The sequence below is a fragment of the Hippichthys cyanospilos genome, chromosome 15, assembly GCF_059441005.1.
Source record: "Hippichthys cyanospilos isolate Australia breed blue-spotted pipefish chromosome 15, RoL_Hcya_1.0, whole genome shotgun sequence".
NCBI classification, from domain to species: domain Eukaryota; kingdom Metazoa; phylum Chordata; class Actinopteri; order Syngnathiformes; family Syngnathidae; genus Hippichthys; species Hippichthys cyanospilos.
The window spans coordinates 19,390,527-19,405,876 of NC_142383.1; the positions used below are offsets into that span (position 1 = coordinate 19,390,527).

Genomic DNA, 15,350 nt, shown 5'->3' on the forward strand with positions numbered 1-15,350 from the left:
TCCCTTTCTTCTGGCTGCCCGGGCCTGAAAAAAAGCCGAAGTCAATCATTCATCAAGGATGCCGACGGACGCGGAAGGAGCAGCGATGTCTCAAACATTTGAAATCAAGATCTAGTTCCACCGCGCTGAATTTTCATCAAAAATGTCGTCGCCGGCGGCGGGTTGCGCAGGGGGGGAGCGCGCCGCACCGCCTGTTGCCGCGGATGCGCAATTACACTTGACGCGGCGAAAGACGAGCCCGTTCCCCGGGATGCCGTGCGCGGGTGCGCAATAATACGGACGTCTTTTGGGGATCAGGCGGCTAGAAGCTTTCCGGGTCAATTCGAGACAAACGCCGCGCAGAGACCGTTCCTTTCAAAGGGTTTATGTAAGGATTAAAGTCCACTGGAAATATTTGCCAACTCTTCCCTTGTGTGAGTAAATAGCGAAAGACTGATTCAAAGGTCACCTCGGACCGAACGTCATGATGTGTGTCGGACCGAGTGCACATGGATGTCCGGTCACTGCTTTTTTTTCCAAATTGCCCCCAAAATGTTTGTTTGTTTTTTTTGCAAACGTCGCATCGTGTAAATCGGCGAACCCGGAAAGGGAAACATGGCGAACCGTGCCGCGCAACAACCTCTTGCTTCCTTTTTTCGTTTTTCGACGTTCTTTTAACAAGTCCCGATAAACAAGCGCCGCTCCTGGATGACATCACTGGCCGCTGGCTGACATCACTTCCGGGTGGGTGGACCTACTTTTCAGTTGCAGTGACGCTCCAAGGCCACAGGAGGGCACGCCCGCGCCTTCGCGCGACGCGCTCCAAACGGTGCCTTCTTTTTCTTTCCGTCGTAACCATTTTAACCACGAAAGCGACCGCGATACGTTTAGACCGTTTTCGACGGTAGGACAAAGACGCAATGCGCCCAAACCAAAGTCCAAGTACGACTCCCGATCGATCGAAAGCCCTGAGAGAATCGCATTCAAATGCGCGGATGTCGCGCTGATCCGGAAAGTCTGACCTCTCGCGCAAATAAGTACTTATTTATTTATTTTAAATATATATGTTTATTAGTTTCGTCGCGTTGTTGTGGCGAATTGTCGAATGATGACGTGTCAAAAAAGATCAAAACAAGGACGGAAAGAATGTAAACAGGAAGCTGGCTTTCGCTGCCCCTCCTCCTGCGGGCGGGCGGGGCGGGGCGGGGCGCGGCGGGGGATGATGACGTCGACTTCCTCACTTTCTCCGGCCCGCAGCTGCGAGGTCGACGGCGGGCAAGAGGAGCGCTAACGTCGCCGTAAGCCGAGCAGGAGCGCGTCCGGCCCTCGGCCCCGGCCTCGCCCTCGCCCTCGGCCCCGGCCTCGGCGGACTCCGCTCGGCCGTCTTTTCTCGCGGGCGGCCATGAAGCCCCGCCTCCCGGAGGTCGGAGGTGGCGCCGAGCCATGAGGACCCCGAGTGAAAATAGCAAGGAGCGGCCGGCGGGGGAGGGGGAGCGGCCGGCGCGGGAGGGGCAGCCGGAGGACACGCGGGCCGCCCAGCTGTGGCGCGACGCCGCCCTCCGCGCCAGGAAGCTCCGCGGCGAACCGCGCCAGCCGCCGCCCCCGCCCTACGACGCGGACGCGGACCTGGACCTGGACCTGGACCTGTCGCGCGTGGAGGCCCTCAACCTGGGCAACAAGCTGCTGCGGGAGCTGCCCGAGGGCCTGGCCGACAGCCTCCGCAACCTGCGCGTGCTGGTGCTGCGCAGGAACCGGCTGGCCGCCGTGCCGCGCGCCCTCTTCGAGCTGCGCCAGCTGGCCGAGCTGGACCTGAGCCACAACCGGCTGCGGGGCGGCGCCGAGGGCCTGGCCCGCCTGGGCACGCTCAAGAAGCTCAGCCTCAGCCACAACCAGATCCAGCGGCTCCCCGAGCGCATCGCCGCCCTGGAGCTCCTGGAGGAGCTGGACGTCAGCTTCAACCGGCTCCGCGACGTGCCCGCCTCCTTCGGCCGCCTGAGCAGGCTCCGCGCGCTGGACGCGGACCACAACCAGCTGGGCGCCTTCCCGCCCGAGGTCCTGGCCCTGGCCGACTTGGAGGAGCTGGACTGCTCGGGCAACGTCTTCCACGCCGTGCCCGGGGACGTGGGCCGGCTCGCCGGCGTCAAGATCCTGTGGCTGAGCAACCTGCGCCTGGGCTCCCTGCCCGACGCCTTCTGCGCCCTGCGCCGCCTGGAGAGCCTGATGCTGGACGGGAACCGCCTGGCCGCGCTGCCGCCCGCCTTCGGCCGCCTGCGGGCGCTCAAGACGCTCAACCTGTCCTCCAACCTGCTCGGGGACTTCCCCGAGGTTCTCCTGGACATCTCGGGCCTGGAGGAACTCTACCTGAGCAGGAACCAGCTGGCCGGGCTCCCTCGGGAAATCGGGCGCCTGCGCAACCTGGTCAACCTTTGGCTGGACCACAACCGCGTCGCCAGCCTGCCGGACTCGCTGGTGGAGCTGGCCCAGCTGGAGGAGCTGGTCCTCCAGGGGAACCAGATCGCCGTCCTCCCGGACGACTTTGGCAAGCTGTCCAAGCTGAACGTCTGGAAGGTTGAGGGCAACCCGCTGGTCCGCCCTCCGTACGAGGTGTGCGCCATGGGCATCCGCCACATCGCCGCCTATCAGCGGGACGCCGCGCCCACGCGCCTCGGGACCGGGCCCAGGCTCAAGCTGGTTCTGCTGGGGCTGAAGGACGCCGGGAAGACGCGGGTGCTCCGGGCGCTGCTGGCCGAGGGCCGGGACCTGGGCGGGGGCGTCGGAGTCGCCGGCCGGGCGGCGGGGGGCGGCCCGGCCTTCGTGCCGTACGACCTGCCGGCCGACGCCGACCTGGACCCGGTCCGGCCCTTCTTCCTGTCGCTCTCGGCGCTCTGCCTCCTGGCGGTCAACCTGCGGGCCTACTCCCCGGCCGGCTTCTACGCCCACGTGGGCTACTTCCTGCACCTGCTGGGCGCCAAGGCGCCCCGGGCCGTGGTGCTGCTGGTGGGCACGCACGCCGACCTGTGCGGGGAGGCGGAGCTGGAGGAGAAGCGGCTGGACATCCACCGGCAGGTGGGCCTGCAGCAGCGGGCCGACGCGCGGGCCCTCGGGAGCTCGGCGCTGACGGTGGAGCGGGCCCTGCGGCAGGGCTGCGCCGCCCGCGCCTCCAGTCCCCGCGCCCCCTTCTACGCCGTCTCCGACGAGAGCCTGCGGGCCCGCGAGGCCCGGCTCGGCTCCCTTCTGGACCGCCGCTTGCAGATCCTGTCGCCGCTGCTGAGCTTGGGCCGCGCCGCCGGCGCGCGCCGCCTGCGGGAGAAGCTGGCGTCGCTGGCGCGCCGCTCCGACATCTTCCCCGACCTGCTGCGGCCCGTGCCCGGGTCCTGGCGCACGCTGGAGGAGCTGCACCTCCGCTCGGAGGAGTTGTGGTTGACCCGCCGGGACTCGGCCCGTCTGGGCCGGCAGGCGGGGCTGACGGAGGAGGGGCTGCCGGGCGCCCTGGACCACCTGCAGCGCGCCGGGGCGCTGCTGCGCTTGGGGGACGGCCCCGCCCTGAGGGACTGCGTGGTTCACAAGCCGCGGCGCTTCCTGGCCGTCCTCCGCCTCTTCTTCCGGAGCCGCCGCGACCGCGACGCGGACCGGCCGCCCGAGTCCTTCCGGACCGGCGGCCTCCTGTCGTCCGCCGCCATCCGCCGGCGGCTGGGCCCGCTGGCCCGCTCGCCGCGCGACGCGGACCTGATCCTGGAGCTCCTGGAGAAGATGGGCCTTTGCTACTGCGTCAACAAGCCCCGCGGGGGAGGCCCGCCCCCCCGAGAGCTCTGGTACCGCTTCCCGGGACGCGCGGAGGAGGGGGAGGAGGAGGAGGAGGAGGAGCGGGACCGAGAGGGGGAGGAGGCCGACGGGAGCCGGGAAACGGAGGCCGACCGGGAGACGCGGCGCCGAGGGGGCTCCGGGACGGACCCGGACGAGGGCCCGGAAGCAAACGGGGGCCGCTCGCCGCCCGGCCCGCCCTTTGCCACCGAGCGGCTGCAGATCCGCTACAGCTTCCCCTTCCTCTTCCCGCCCGGGCTCTTCGCCCGCCTGAGCGCGGGCATCGACGGGCACGTGGTCCGGCGGCGGGACGGGCGGCGACGCATCCTGGCGTACCGGGGGAAGGTCCCGGTGGTCGTGGGCCGCCGGGCCCGGACCCTGTGGGTGGGCAGCCGCGCGGCGCTGCCCGACATGTGGACGGCGTGGCAGGCGGTGGCGCCGCTGCTGCGCGAGCTGGACCGGCTGCTGGACGACTGGCCCGGCCTGCACTACCAGAAGCACGTCCTCTGCGCCAAGTGCCTGCGGCGAGGCCACGCCAGCCCGCACGCCTTCCCCGGTAAGAGCCCGTCGGCCGTCCGGGCCCGTCTCTTTCGGCGGTCGCCGTTTCCGCGGTCGGAATACCGACGCGACGGCGGCGCGCCCGATTGAAAGCCCGCCGGAGGTCGCGGGTGGAAAACGCCCCCCGGGGGCCGGCCGGGTTTTCCCGTCTGGCGACGCGGACACGTGACGCCACCTTGACGCAGGCGCGCGCGTGCCTTTCAGGAGAGCTCCTGTCCCAGCGCCGTCCCCCAGGCGTGAGCGAGCTCATCTGTCCCGAGCATTGGTCCGAGCGCGTCAACGTGGCTCTGATCTACCCGCCGGCGGACGCGACCCCGACTGACCCCCGCCTCGCCTGACACGTACGGCCAACCCCTAACCCTAAGTACACATTTATTTTGAAAAAACAACAAAATGTGAAGCAGACCAAAAAAATCGAATGTCAATGCCCAAAAAGCTTGCTATGGTTTTCATCGGTGGCTAAGGACACGCGACCGTGAAAAAGACATTTTTCAAAACGACCCAACGGAAAGGAAAAGGAAGTGATGAATAAGTAAGAAAGAAAAAAAAAGCGCTCCGCCGCCGGGATTTGAAGACTTTTTCCCGTCTCGGACTGGCGACGCTAACGTTTTCCCGCTTTGATTTCAGGTCGCGGGCGGGCGGGGCCCAACGCTCTCAGGAAGGCGCGTCGACGGGCTTGCGGCCCGCGGATGGCGCCGCTCTCTCAAGGCTTTCCCGTCCAAAGATGGGCAAAGTTGCGATGGACGGCGGCCCCCCCCTCCTCTCCATAGAACCTTTATTTTTATACGTGGGAGGACAGAAATAAACGAGTCAATCAGCCCTATGCCGCTCCCACAATTCTTTGTTTTTTTTCCACGCGGGCGGGCAGGCGGGCCGTTGCCGCCGCTAGCCAAGCCGCGCGTTCGTGTACGCCGAGCGTGCGCGCGCTAGCCTTAGCCTGTTAGCTTCTACTCAAACGGAAGGCCGAGCGGAAAAGGAAAAGCTGCGTACTCTGCTTGCGTTTCTTTTCTATTTTTTTTATTTTGCAGGGAGGGCAAAGTTGGTAGGAAGGCGCTAGAAATATAGCTCAAGTGCTAGCCGGCTTAAAGTTTGCAGAAGAAGAAAAGCAATCTCAAAAACAACCAAAAAACCATTACCTGAAATGTGGGCGGCAGACCCAATTCCACTGCCTTTGTGGGGACCCTTTGCACTTAAGGGGCCCATTTTGGACACCCCTGCCCTCACTAAGTAGTGACGCCGAGCGTAAAAGAAAGGCTTCCGCGGGGCAGTGAGTCAATCTAGCAGTCGGATGCATTTCACTTGCTTTTAATTTGAAAAGGAAAGTGCGCTTTTCCCGTCGAGGCATTAAAAAGGTTGGAATGAGATTAGCCGCGGAAAGCCTTGGAAAATCTCGCGCGCTCCCTCAAGTTGCCTCCACGTAGCCCCCGCCCGAGCTACTGCATTTTGCCAGCCCCCAACATGACGTAGCTCGAGCTCGAAGGCGGACGGATTTGGATTTCTGCCCTAAAATCCGATTTGGGGATTTTTGGAACGGAGGTGGAACGTTTGGCGACTCGCCCGCCGAAGCCGTGTCGTCTTCCGGCCGCTAGAGCGCGCCGACTACGACGTGACGCACAAAAGCCGCGCCGAGACCCCGCCTCTTCCTCTTCCCGTCGCGACCTCTTCGGTAAGGGCGACGAGCCGGGCGAGCGGCTAAGCAATCCGTCTTTAATCTGGGACTAACTGCTTCCATCCGTCCCGCAAAACGTCTCGCTCGGTTCGCGAAGCGCCAAGGCGCCGATCGCCGTCGCGAGTTCGCGTCCGATGTCGCGATTGCGCCTTCCAATGTTAAGATTCGGTGGAGGTCCGCCATGTTGGCTAGCTCCGCATCTCCCTGCGCGGCGCGCGTGAGCCATTAACGCTTGGTTTCACCTCGTCGGGGCTTCGGGGGGGCCGCCGAGCCGCGAGTCTCGTGTGCGAAAACGCTAGTCGGAGCGGATGCGCCGCCGCAAGCTAACCGTCCGTCGCAAAGCGTCGCGAGCTAACCGTCCGTCGCAAAGCGTCGCGAGCCCGGTGGGCCGAGAACGCGCGTGACCGCTGATCGTTTGCTCTTCCAGAAGCGAGAAAATGGTCCGCTACTCCCTGGACCCCGAGAACCCCACCAAGTGTGAGTATTCGCGCGCGGCGTCAAGCGAAGCGAGCGAGGCGGCGCGCTGATGACTTCTTAGGACACCTTTGGATTACCCATGAAAACAAAACGTGCGATTGCTGAGCGCCCTGCCCGCGAGCGCTCGGCCGCCATCTTTCGAAGGGCGACGGACCCTTTGCTCACTGCGTTTATTTTTTTTTGTCTCCTAGCGTGCAAGTCGAGGGGCTCCAACCTGCGAGTCCACTTCAAGGTGAGAGGCCAACGACGGCCGGGCGGGCGCAGTCCCGAGCCCGTCCTTTGAGCCGTAAGCCGCCGGCGGTTATTTGGATGTGCCCCGTCGAAAAGCGGCCGCCCTCGAGGGCCCGGAGTCCCAGAGCGTTCGTACGAAAGGCGGATTTCCGGAACGCGGGACTCGCAAACGCGGGACTCGGGCTTATGGGCTGTGTGCCTTTACTCCCTTTAAAACGAGGCGCCGTCGCTGAAGAATTGAGCAAGTTGCAGCGGTTTCCCGCGCGCTAGGCGGCGCGCTTACTAAGCCCCGCTTTTCCCGCGCGCTAGGCGGCGCGCTTACTAAGCCCCGCTTTTCCCGCGCGCTAGGCGGCGCGCTTACTAAGCCCCGCTTTTCCCGCTCTTGGATTCTAAACGGAAGCGGGGAGCTCGGAAAGGCGGCTTCGGCGAAAAAGGCGTATTTTCCGCGGCGCCCGAGGCCTTAACGTCCCGTGTCTCGCAGAACACGCGTGAGACGGCGCAGGCCATCAAAGGCATGCACATCCGCAAGGCCAACAAGTACCTGCGCGACGTGGTGGTCAAGCATCAGTGCGTGCCCTTCCGGCGCTACAACGGCGGCGTGGGCAGGTGCGCTCAGGTGAGCGGGGAGGGGCGGGGCTACGCGGCGGCCGCCGTGATGACTTTCTTAGGACACCTTTGGATTCGCCGTGAAACAAAACCGTGGTCTGAGCGGCCGCCGGCGCGCGCAACGGCGCGCCCTGCGGCGCGCTGACCGCCGAGCGTTCTTCCCCCCGCCCCTCAGGCCAAACAGTTCAAGTGGACCCAAGGTCGCTGGCCCAAGAAGAGCGCCGAGTTCCTGCTGCACATGCTGAAGAACGCCGAGAGCAACGCCGAGCTCAAGGTGGGTCGGCGCTCGGTCGGCGCCGCCCGGGCCGGAGCCGTCTGATGGCGCGCGCCGTCGCCCCCCAGGGCCTGGACGTGGACTCGCTGGTGATCGAACACATCCAGGTGAACAAGGCGCCCAAGATGCGGCGGCGCACCTACCGCGCCCACGGCCGCATCAACCCCTACATGAGCTCGCCGTGCCACATCGAGATGATCCTCACCGAGAAGGAGCAGATCGTCCCCAAGCCCGAGGAGGAGGTGGCCCAGAAGAAGAAGGTGAGCCGCCGGGCGAGCGCCCTTGACGCCTTCCCTTGACGCCTTCCCTTGACGCCTTCCCTTGACGCCTTCCCTTGACGCCTTCCCTTGACGCCTTCCTTTGCTTTGCGCAGGTGTCCCAGAAGAAGCTGAAGAAGCAAAAGTTGATGTCGCGCGAGTAATTTGCAATAAAAACGACCTTGTCATCCACTTCCTGCGGTGCTGCCTCTCTTCTTTCCGGTGGGGGGGGGGGGGCGAAAGGGGGCCGGTGGCCGTTTGGAAGCTTACACGCCCAAGTGCGCTTGGACGCCAGGGGGCGCCGTCCCTATTGGCGATTTGCAAAGCGGCGTCCTGGGATGTGGCGAGCGGGGGTCGCCCGTCCAACTCATCAAATTTGGGCCGAAAAGGTTGAAAGCCCCGACCCGCCCCCTTCGAGTCGGCCTTTGTTGTAGGCTACAATGAGGGTTTTTTTTGTTTTCCCAAAGCAGGCGAGTTCCGCGGCGTAGACTTTTTGATTTTGGAGGGATCCCGTCCGCGGGACGCCAAAGGGCATCGTCGTGACTTGACGTCGAAGGAAGCAAGCTTCTTAGCGAGAGGAGGGGCCGCGGGATTCTTTCTTCTTTCACCGTCTGTTTATTTGGACTTTTGACACGACGAGTAATTGGCCTGCGGGATCGCTCGATGACGCGCCGGCCGTCTTATTGGAGAGGAAGTCTTACTTTGAAAGCACTAATGACTTTTGATGCCGATGAGATAAGGACGGCGATCGTATCGCGCGGCGTCACGGGAAGCGGGCCAATCCCCGCCGAGGAGTGCGGGAAGGCGCCCCCCACCCCACCCCACCCGCCCTTCCCCCATCGCCTTCCCCGCCGGCCCCCGTCCCCGGCTCCGGGACGACACACTTTGGCAACTTGTTGATAAGGAGGCCTCATCTCCTCTTGTTGCTCTCCCGTCCGTCCGTCCGCCCCCCCCCCCCTCCCCCTTCCCTTCCCCAGCCGCCCCCCCCCCCCCCTCGCTCCGCCCCCGCCCAGCATCCGCGGCGGTCGCTCGCGCGGCGGGCCGGGGCGCGGGCAGAGGCAGAAGCAGACTCGGCCCGGCCCCCGTCGTCGGCGCAGGCAGGGAGCGGGCGATGTTCGCGGCGGCTCCCGCCATGCAGGACGCCTCATCCCGCCTGGGCGGCTACTCGCCTCCCCGCCTCGTCACCCCGCCGCTGGCCGCCCTGCGCAGCATGGCGGCGGACGTGCGCTCCCCGCGGCCCCGCGAGTCCCGCGAGTCCCGCGAGTCCCGCTCGCCGCCGGCGCAGTACCCGGCCTACCCGTGCGAGTCCCCGGCCGGCGCCTCGCCCGGCGCGGCGGCGGCGGCGGCGGCGGCGGCTGCGTCGCCCGGCCTCAAGTCGTCGGGCCCGCTGTGCTCGTCGGCGACGCCCCACGGCATCAACGACATCCTCAACCGGCCCCGCGCCTCGGCCTCGGCCTCGGCCTCGGGCTCGGGCTCGCTGGGGGTCCTGCAGCCGCCGCCGCCGCCGCCGCCCTCGCCGGGACTCTACTTTTCGCCCGCGGCCGCCGCCGCCGCCGCCGCGGCCGCCGCCGCCATGGTCCGCTACCCCAAGCCCCTGAACGAGCTGCCCGCCAGGACCCCCCTCTTCTGGCCGGGGGTCATGCAGGGCCCGCACTGGAGGGACGCGCGCTTCGCCTGCTCGCCCCGTGAGTCTTCCCGATCCCGCTTGGCGCTCGCTTCTCTCTGCAAATCGCGCGCCATCCGTTCGCGTCCCCGCTCGCTCGGATTTTCCAAAGTTGGTGGGAACGTTAAACTGCGCTGGCTGGACGCGACCTCGACACTTTTGGGGGGGGGTGACGACCAATTTCCGATCGCCGATCCGAAATAAAAAAAAGACGGCGCTGTGCTTAATTGCGCGAGTTGGATGCGGGGAAAAGGCCGGCCGAAGTTTTATCCCGTCGACGACGGGTGACGGAGGCCGTGGACAAGAGCGCAGCCCGAAGGCGAGAAGACGGGACGTTCGGCGCGCCCCCTTTCGCCGTTTCGCGCGCGCGGTCGGTCGCGCCGGTTCACCGGTTCACGCCACGCAAGCTAAGGTGGAGCGCCGGCGCCGGCGATTTTTCTCCTTTTGCCTTTCAGAGCAGAGCTGCGTGCTGGCCGAAGGCTGCAAGGACGCCAAGCGCAAACACACGCGCCCGACTTTCTCCGGACAGCAAATTTTCGCCCTGGAAAAAACTTTTGAACAGACCAAATATTTGGCGGGCCCCGAGCGAGCCAGGCTGGCTTTTTCACTGGGCATGACCGAAAGCCAGGTCAAGGTAAGGCCGCCAACGGCGCTGGTTCCTTTCCTTTCCATTTCTTAGCGGGAGATATCGCGCCCCCGGGTTTGCGCGATCCGCGCGCCCGCCCGCCGTGTATCCATTCCGGCGTTCGCGCGCGTGCAATTAACGACGCGTCTGCGCGTGGAAATAATTGCACTTTCGTGCGATTGATCACTTCGTGCCTTCATGTATTTGGAAACGATGTATGCGTATACGTAAAGAAAAGCACACGTATAATTATATGAAGAATGGCGCGCACACACACACACACACACACACATGTGTACAGCTCTACGAAATCTTAGCATTAACACGAATAAAACAAAACACATATACTGTCGATATTTTGTTTCTTCGTCGTGGAGTAAAATAAAATAATAATAATAATAATAATAATAATAATAAAATAAAAGTGTCGAGCAGAGTAAGCCAATGCGACTCATCGTCATTGAAGGGGTTTTCGGATTGTCTGGTGCAAACTTGTCCCTTCTCGGTTTAGGGGTGCCTGCCCAGCGCACTCCGACCTGCACCAGAACTTGCCTTTGCAAATCAACAATAAAACCTATTCCGGCTTTATTCAATTAAATGTCATCTCCGAAGTGCCGAATGCGTGCGTGTATGTCAAAAAGATATAGATTATATTTTTATGTACATGCATACACATGTGCGTGTGTGTATACACGTTGTGCTTTTTTATATGTTATCTTATGGGTGGTGCATGTTGTGATTTTTTTTTTTTTTTTGCCATATGTTTTGAATATTGCTTTGCTCATGCCATCACGCAATCGTTTGTTGACCATGTAAATTGTTGTACATGCAGTACAAAACGCATACATTAATTTTCAGGAAATAGGAAAATAGTTTTTGGAGAATGCAATGAAGTTGTATATTGTTTGTATATTTTCTGATACAACATTTATTTATATATATATATATATATATATATATATATATATATATATATATATATATATATATATATATATATATATATATATATAATATATATGTGTGTGTGTATATGTAAAACAAAAACAACAGCATTTTTTCACACCATAGCAAAATGTGAGTGTGGTGGTGAATGCTGACATTATTATTATTATTATTATTATTATTATTATTATTATTATCATTATTATTATTATTACGTGCATGTCGATATTTGTCCACGAAATGTTTACACAAATTCATCGTCGATTTGGACGTATATCACTAAGCACAAATATCCTTGTGAACCTGTTCACGTGAATTTTTAAGATCGAGATACTTGGAAATTTCGCGTGTTTTTTTTTTATTTTGTGTGTGTATTGGTCACGTCGAAATTTAAAGAAAAATACAAAATTTGCGTTTGCAACGAATGGGGACGCCAAATGTTTTCGGAGAGGATGTTGGCACACGCACAGCTTCGCTCCCCCGTCCGCTAGGAGGCAGTGTTGACGTCTGCCGCGTTTTTGTCAAACAGACAGGAAACATATATCTGATCCTTTCAAAAAAAAATATAATATATATATATATAATATATATGTGTGTGTGTGTGTGTGAATAATGAAAAGGCGGGAGGACATGATTGCGCTTGTGTGCGCGCAGGTGTGGTTCCAGAACCGGCGCACGAAATGGCGGAAGAAGCACGCGGCCGAGATGGCCTCGGCCAAGCAGAAGCAGGACTCGCAGACGGAAAGGTTAAAGGTCAGCACGGACTTGGAAGACGACGAGGACGACGACGACGACTACGACAAACCTTTGGACCCCGAGCGGGCCCCGCCCCACCACCTCGACGGCCTGCTGCACAAGCACGCGCTGGTGGTCGTGCACGCGCCCGAGCTCGCCGGCCCCTCGGCCGCCGCCGCCGCCGCCGCCGCCGCCGCCGCCGCAGCCGCCGCCCCCTCGTAAAAACAACCGTGTAAATACCCGCCTTCGGGACCGCGAACGGAATCGCACGCGTCCTCTTTTGCTACGGCGATTAACGTCGCTATTATTCCCGTTGTTACCGGGACGCCCGGACGGCGGAGGCCACGCGTCATCCCTTTCACCCGAATTGATGTAACGTCAGCACTTTCACTCCCAATGAATAAACACGTCTTTACTTATGATATTCGCCGAGGAACTTTGTGCGCTCGCGGGAGTGTCCGAATCCTCCCGCCGTCCCGATCGTCCGTCGCCATTCCTTTTTTTCTTGCCTTTTTTCTCTCGGCCCGTCGCTTCCTCCTTCAAGTTGGCGCGCGATGAAAAGACGTCCAAAGGCTTCGGGTCAGGGTTGGCGGCTTTCGGGGGCTTCGGCGCTTCCCGGCCTGCTTTTTGCTCGAGTCGCCGTTCCATCCCAGCGTCAAAAGCCGGAAAAAAAAAAAAAAAAAGTCACTTCCCCTTTTTGCGTCTAATTATTGCAGTCGGTCGGGATGACAAAAATGCCAAGCAAATACGGGGCGGGGGGGGCGGGGGGGCCCACAACAAAAGAGTCGTCTTGGGCCTCAAGTGAGATTGATGTTGAAATACATCAAACGTGGAAATATACGGCTTCATTCAAACCACGCACTGAAGAAAGAACCAACGTTTTGAGGACAAATACAACCGTGCCAATTCAATAAGAAACATTTTGACGATAAATACGACTGTATGAATGAAATAGGAAACGTTTGGAGGATCAATACGATTGTATGAATGAAATAGGGAAGGTTTTTAGGATCAATACCATTGCATGAATTAAATACACGTTTGTAGGATAAATACGATTCTATGAATTAAATAAGAAACGTTTTTAGAAAATGAAAAGACACTTTTCCTCTGTTGTAGTAACGTTGATTGTTGGGGACATATACAAAATATAGAGATAGATATGAACGGTATACACACACACACACACATATATTCATATGTTTTTGTTGTATGTAAATTCATATGTATTTTATATAATGTATGTATATAAATATAATTGTGCGTATATTTATGTGCATATTTATATATTTATGTGCATATATATCAATATAAAAGCATATAAGTATATAACATATATATTTCTATATAGCAATATGTATAGAGAAATATAAATGAGTGCACATAAATTATATGTATATAACATATTTATTTCTATACAACTATATATACATATATAGTCATATAGAAATATAAATGTGTGTACATAAATTATATGTATATAACATATTTATTTCTATATAACTATATATACATATACTCATAGAAATATAAATGTGTGTACAGAAATTATATTTATATAACATATTTATTTCTATATATACATATACATATATTCATATAGAAATATAAATGTGTGTGTGTGTGTGTGTGTATATATATATTTTTTTTATATATTATTTATTTATTTTTTATTTATTTATTTATATATTTTTTTTTAGTTTGTGTAAACACATTTATAGCAAATTTCCACCAAAATGTTTCGATATATTTACGTCCATGATGCGTGCTTGCGTACAGCCATCCGTTCGGTATTTGTCCCACGGATGGATCGATCGGCCACCCGTCCGGCTACCTGTTGTCCAGCGGCGGTCTCGGGGGCGTGCGGGGGCGAGCCGGGATTTCGGGGGGCCTTCATTGTCGCTTTTGTGCGCGCCTTGTCAGGCGACGGCCGGGCCCCGCCCCGCCCCTCCCTGCCTCCCTCCCCTCCCCCCCCCCCCCCTCCCCTCTCGGGCCGCTCGAGTGATGGATGGCGTCGGCGGCGGTCGCGGCCTCTCGGTGACGGATGGACGGCGGGGGGGCGGGGCCGAGTCGCCAAAGGTCAGCCTACTCCTTTGTGCTCGCGGCTATTAGCGTTAGCCGCGGCGCTCCAATAACCTGTTGGCGCGCTCTAATAACGTCCTCAATCATCTTTTAAAAGTCACGTCAAGGCGCCGAGCCCTAATTCATCTCTATGCAAATAGGCGCGCGGGGCGGGGCGGAGCGGGGCGGGGCGGGCCGGGGCGGGCCGGGCCGGGCCGGGCCGGGCCGGCGTTGGAGAAAGTGACGAAGTGGGCGGGTCGCTGGGGGGCAAACACTCAGGAAGTGACAGGCCCGCCCCCTCCCTCTTCGGCGCTAATCAAGTCCATTAGCCACCAACGGCAACGTCGCCATTTACGGCTAACTTTTCGCCATTTACGGCTCGCCCGGAAAGTGCGAGCGCGCGCTTGGGGGCGCCACCTCCGCCGCGCGTCCGCTGTAGATTTGCGCGCGTTTCCATTTGCGATTGTGGATTTGCCTCGCTCTCATTTGCTGTCCGTGTGCTCGTACGCATCAGCGCGTTTGCGGAGTTGAGCGCGCACACTCATTTGTCCGTTCCTGCGCCGGCAACGAGCTAAGTTGGCGTTTCCTCACGCGCTAGCTTCCTGCCAACGAAGTCCGGAAACGCTTTTCATCAAGAGCGCACGCTAACTCCGCGCTAGCGTCGGACGCTACATTAGCGCGGCGCGCCGACATCGCGCCGGCTCGCCAACCCCGCCTCGAAAAAAGGATATCGACGGGCCGGCCGCGGTCGTTAGCCTTAGCCTCGGCCGCGACGTAACCCCGACATCGATTTCATCACGTGCGCGTCGGCCCGCCGAGGTCACGTGACGCCGGATGACATCAGAGGGGCCGCGGTCCGGCCGCATCGATCGGGCCGCCGCCTTTAAAAGCTTTGTAGGGACCCCCGCCTTTGACCTTTGGCGAGAGGCACTCACCGGGATCGATAAGCTCCGCCCACGACGCCGCACCCCGACCCGGTGAACTCCCGACCCGGCGACCGCCGCCTCGCTTCCCCACCGCTCCCCGTCGCCGGCGACGCCGACGACCGAGCGGCCCGAACGGGCGCGCTTTGACCCCGGGCGGAGGCAGGAGGAGCTTTCCCGGGACGCTCCTTCGGCCTTCCCGCACAAACGCGCTTCGGCGCGCTCCCCTTCGTTGCGACCGCCTTTGACGGCGCGTGACGGTGAATGTGTTTAACGCGCGTTCAAGAGAAAGATGAAGAGGCGCCCGGTCTTGTTACTTGAGAGCATCAAAGCCTCGTTAGCGTCATTCGGCTCAACGAGAGCCTCGCTAAACTATCGCCGACCCTATGCTCCATTTTTTATCCATGTTATATGACTATACTGCATATGGACATTACGCGCACACACGCGCACACACGCGCACAAGGTTCACAAGATGTGAGCAAAAACCAAAACCGGGTATGAACAAATGTCACAGTAAACTTGATTGAAATAGAACGGACTCGC

The 15,350-nt window shown here is 59.4% G+C and overlaps 3 protein-coding genes and 2 non-coding genes across 5 annotated transcripts; all 5 read left to right on the top strand.

Annotated features, from left to right (window-relative positions):
• Positions 1-472: 472 nt before the first annotated feature.
• mfhas1 (multifunctional ROCO family signaling regulator 1) lies at positions 473-5,161 on the top strand. Its single transcript, XM_088435754.1, has 3 exons — positions 473-4,336; positions 4,543-4,679; positions 4,966-5,161. Exons 1-2 carry the CDS (start codon positions 1,423-1,425, stop codon positions 4,674-4,676), a joined length of 3,048 nt encoding a protein of 1,015 aa, XP_088291880.1. The 5' UTR covers positions 473-1,422; the 3' UTR covers positions 4,677-4,679; positions 4,966-5,161.
• Positions 5,162-5,932: 771 nt separating this feature from the next.
• Positions 5,933-8,044, top strand: rpl17 (ribosomal protein L17). The gene is made up of 7 exons (XM_088435777.1): positions 5,933-6,004; positions 6,435-6,484; positions 6,676-6,716; positions 7,197-7,331; positions 7,497-7,595; positions 7,664-7,855; positions 7,969-8,044. Exons 2-7 carry the CDS (start codon positions 6,445-6,447, stop codon positions 8,014-8,016), a joined length of 555 nt encoding a protein of 184 aa, XP_088291903.1. The 5' UTR covers positions 5,933-6,004; positions 6,435-6,444; the 3' UTR covers positions 8,017-8,044.
• Positions 6,526-6,594, top strand: LOC148412283 (small nucleolar RNA SNORD58). Its single transcript, XR_015868069.1, has one exon. It is a non-coding gene; the product is annotated as a small nucleolar RNA SNORD58 (small nucleolar RNA).
• On the top strand, positions 7,363-7,428 carry LOC148412284 (small nucleolar RNA SNORD58). Its single transcript, XR_015868068.1, has one exon. It is a non-coding gene; the product is annotated as a small nucleolar RNA SNORD58 (small nucleolar RNA).
• An 836-nt stretch (positions 8,045-8,880) lies between the features above and the next one.
• Positions 8,881-12,178, top strand: nkx6-1 (NK6 homeobox 1). Its single transcript, XM_088435428.1, has 3 exons — positions 8,881-9,537; positions 9,971-10,149; positions 11,740-12,178. The coding sequence occupies exons 1-3, from the start codon at positions 8,964-8,966 to the stop codon at positions 12,040-12,042; spliced, it is 1,056 nt and encodes a 351-aa protein (XP_088291554.1). The 5' UTR covers positions 8,881-8,963; the 3' UTR covers positions 12,043-12,178.
• Positions 12,179-15,350: the final 3,172 nt, after the last annotated feature.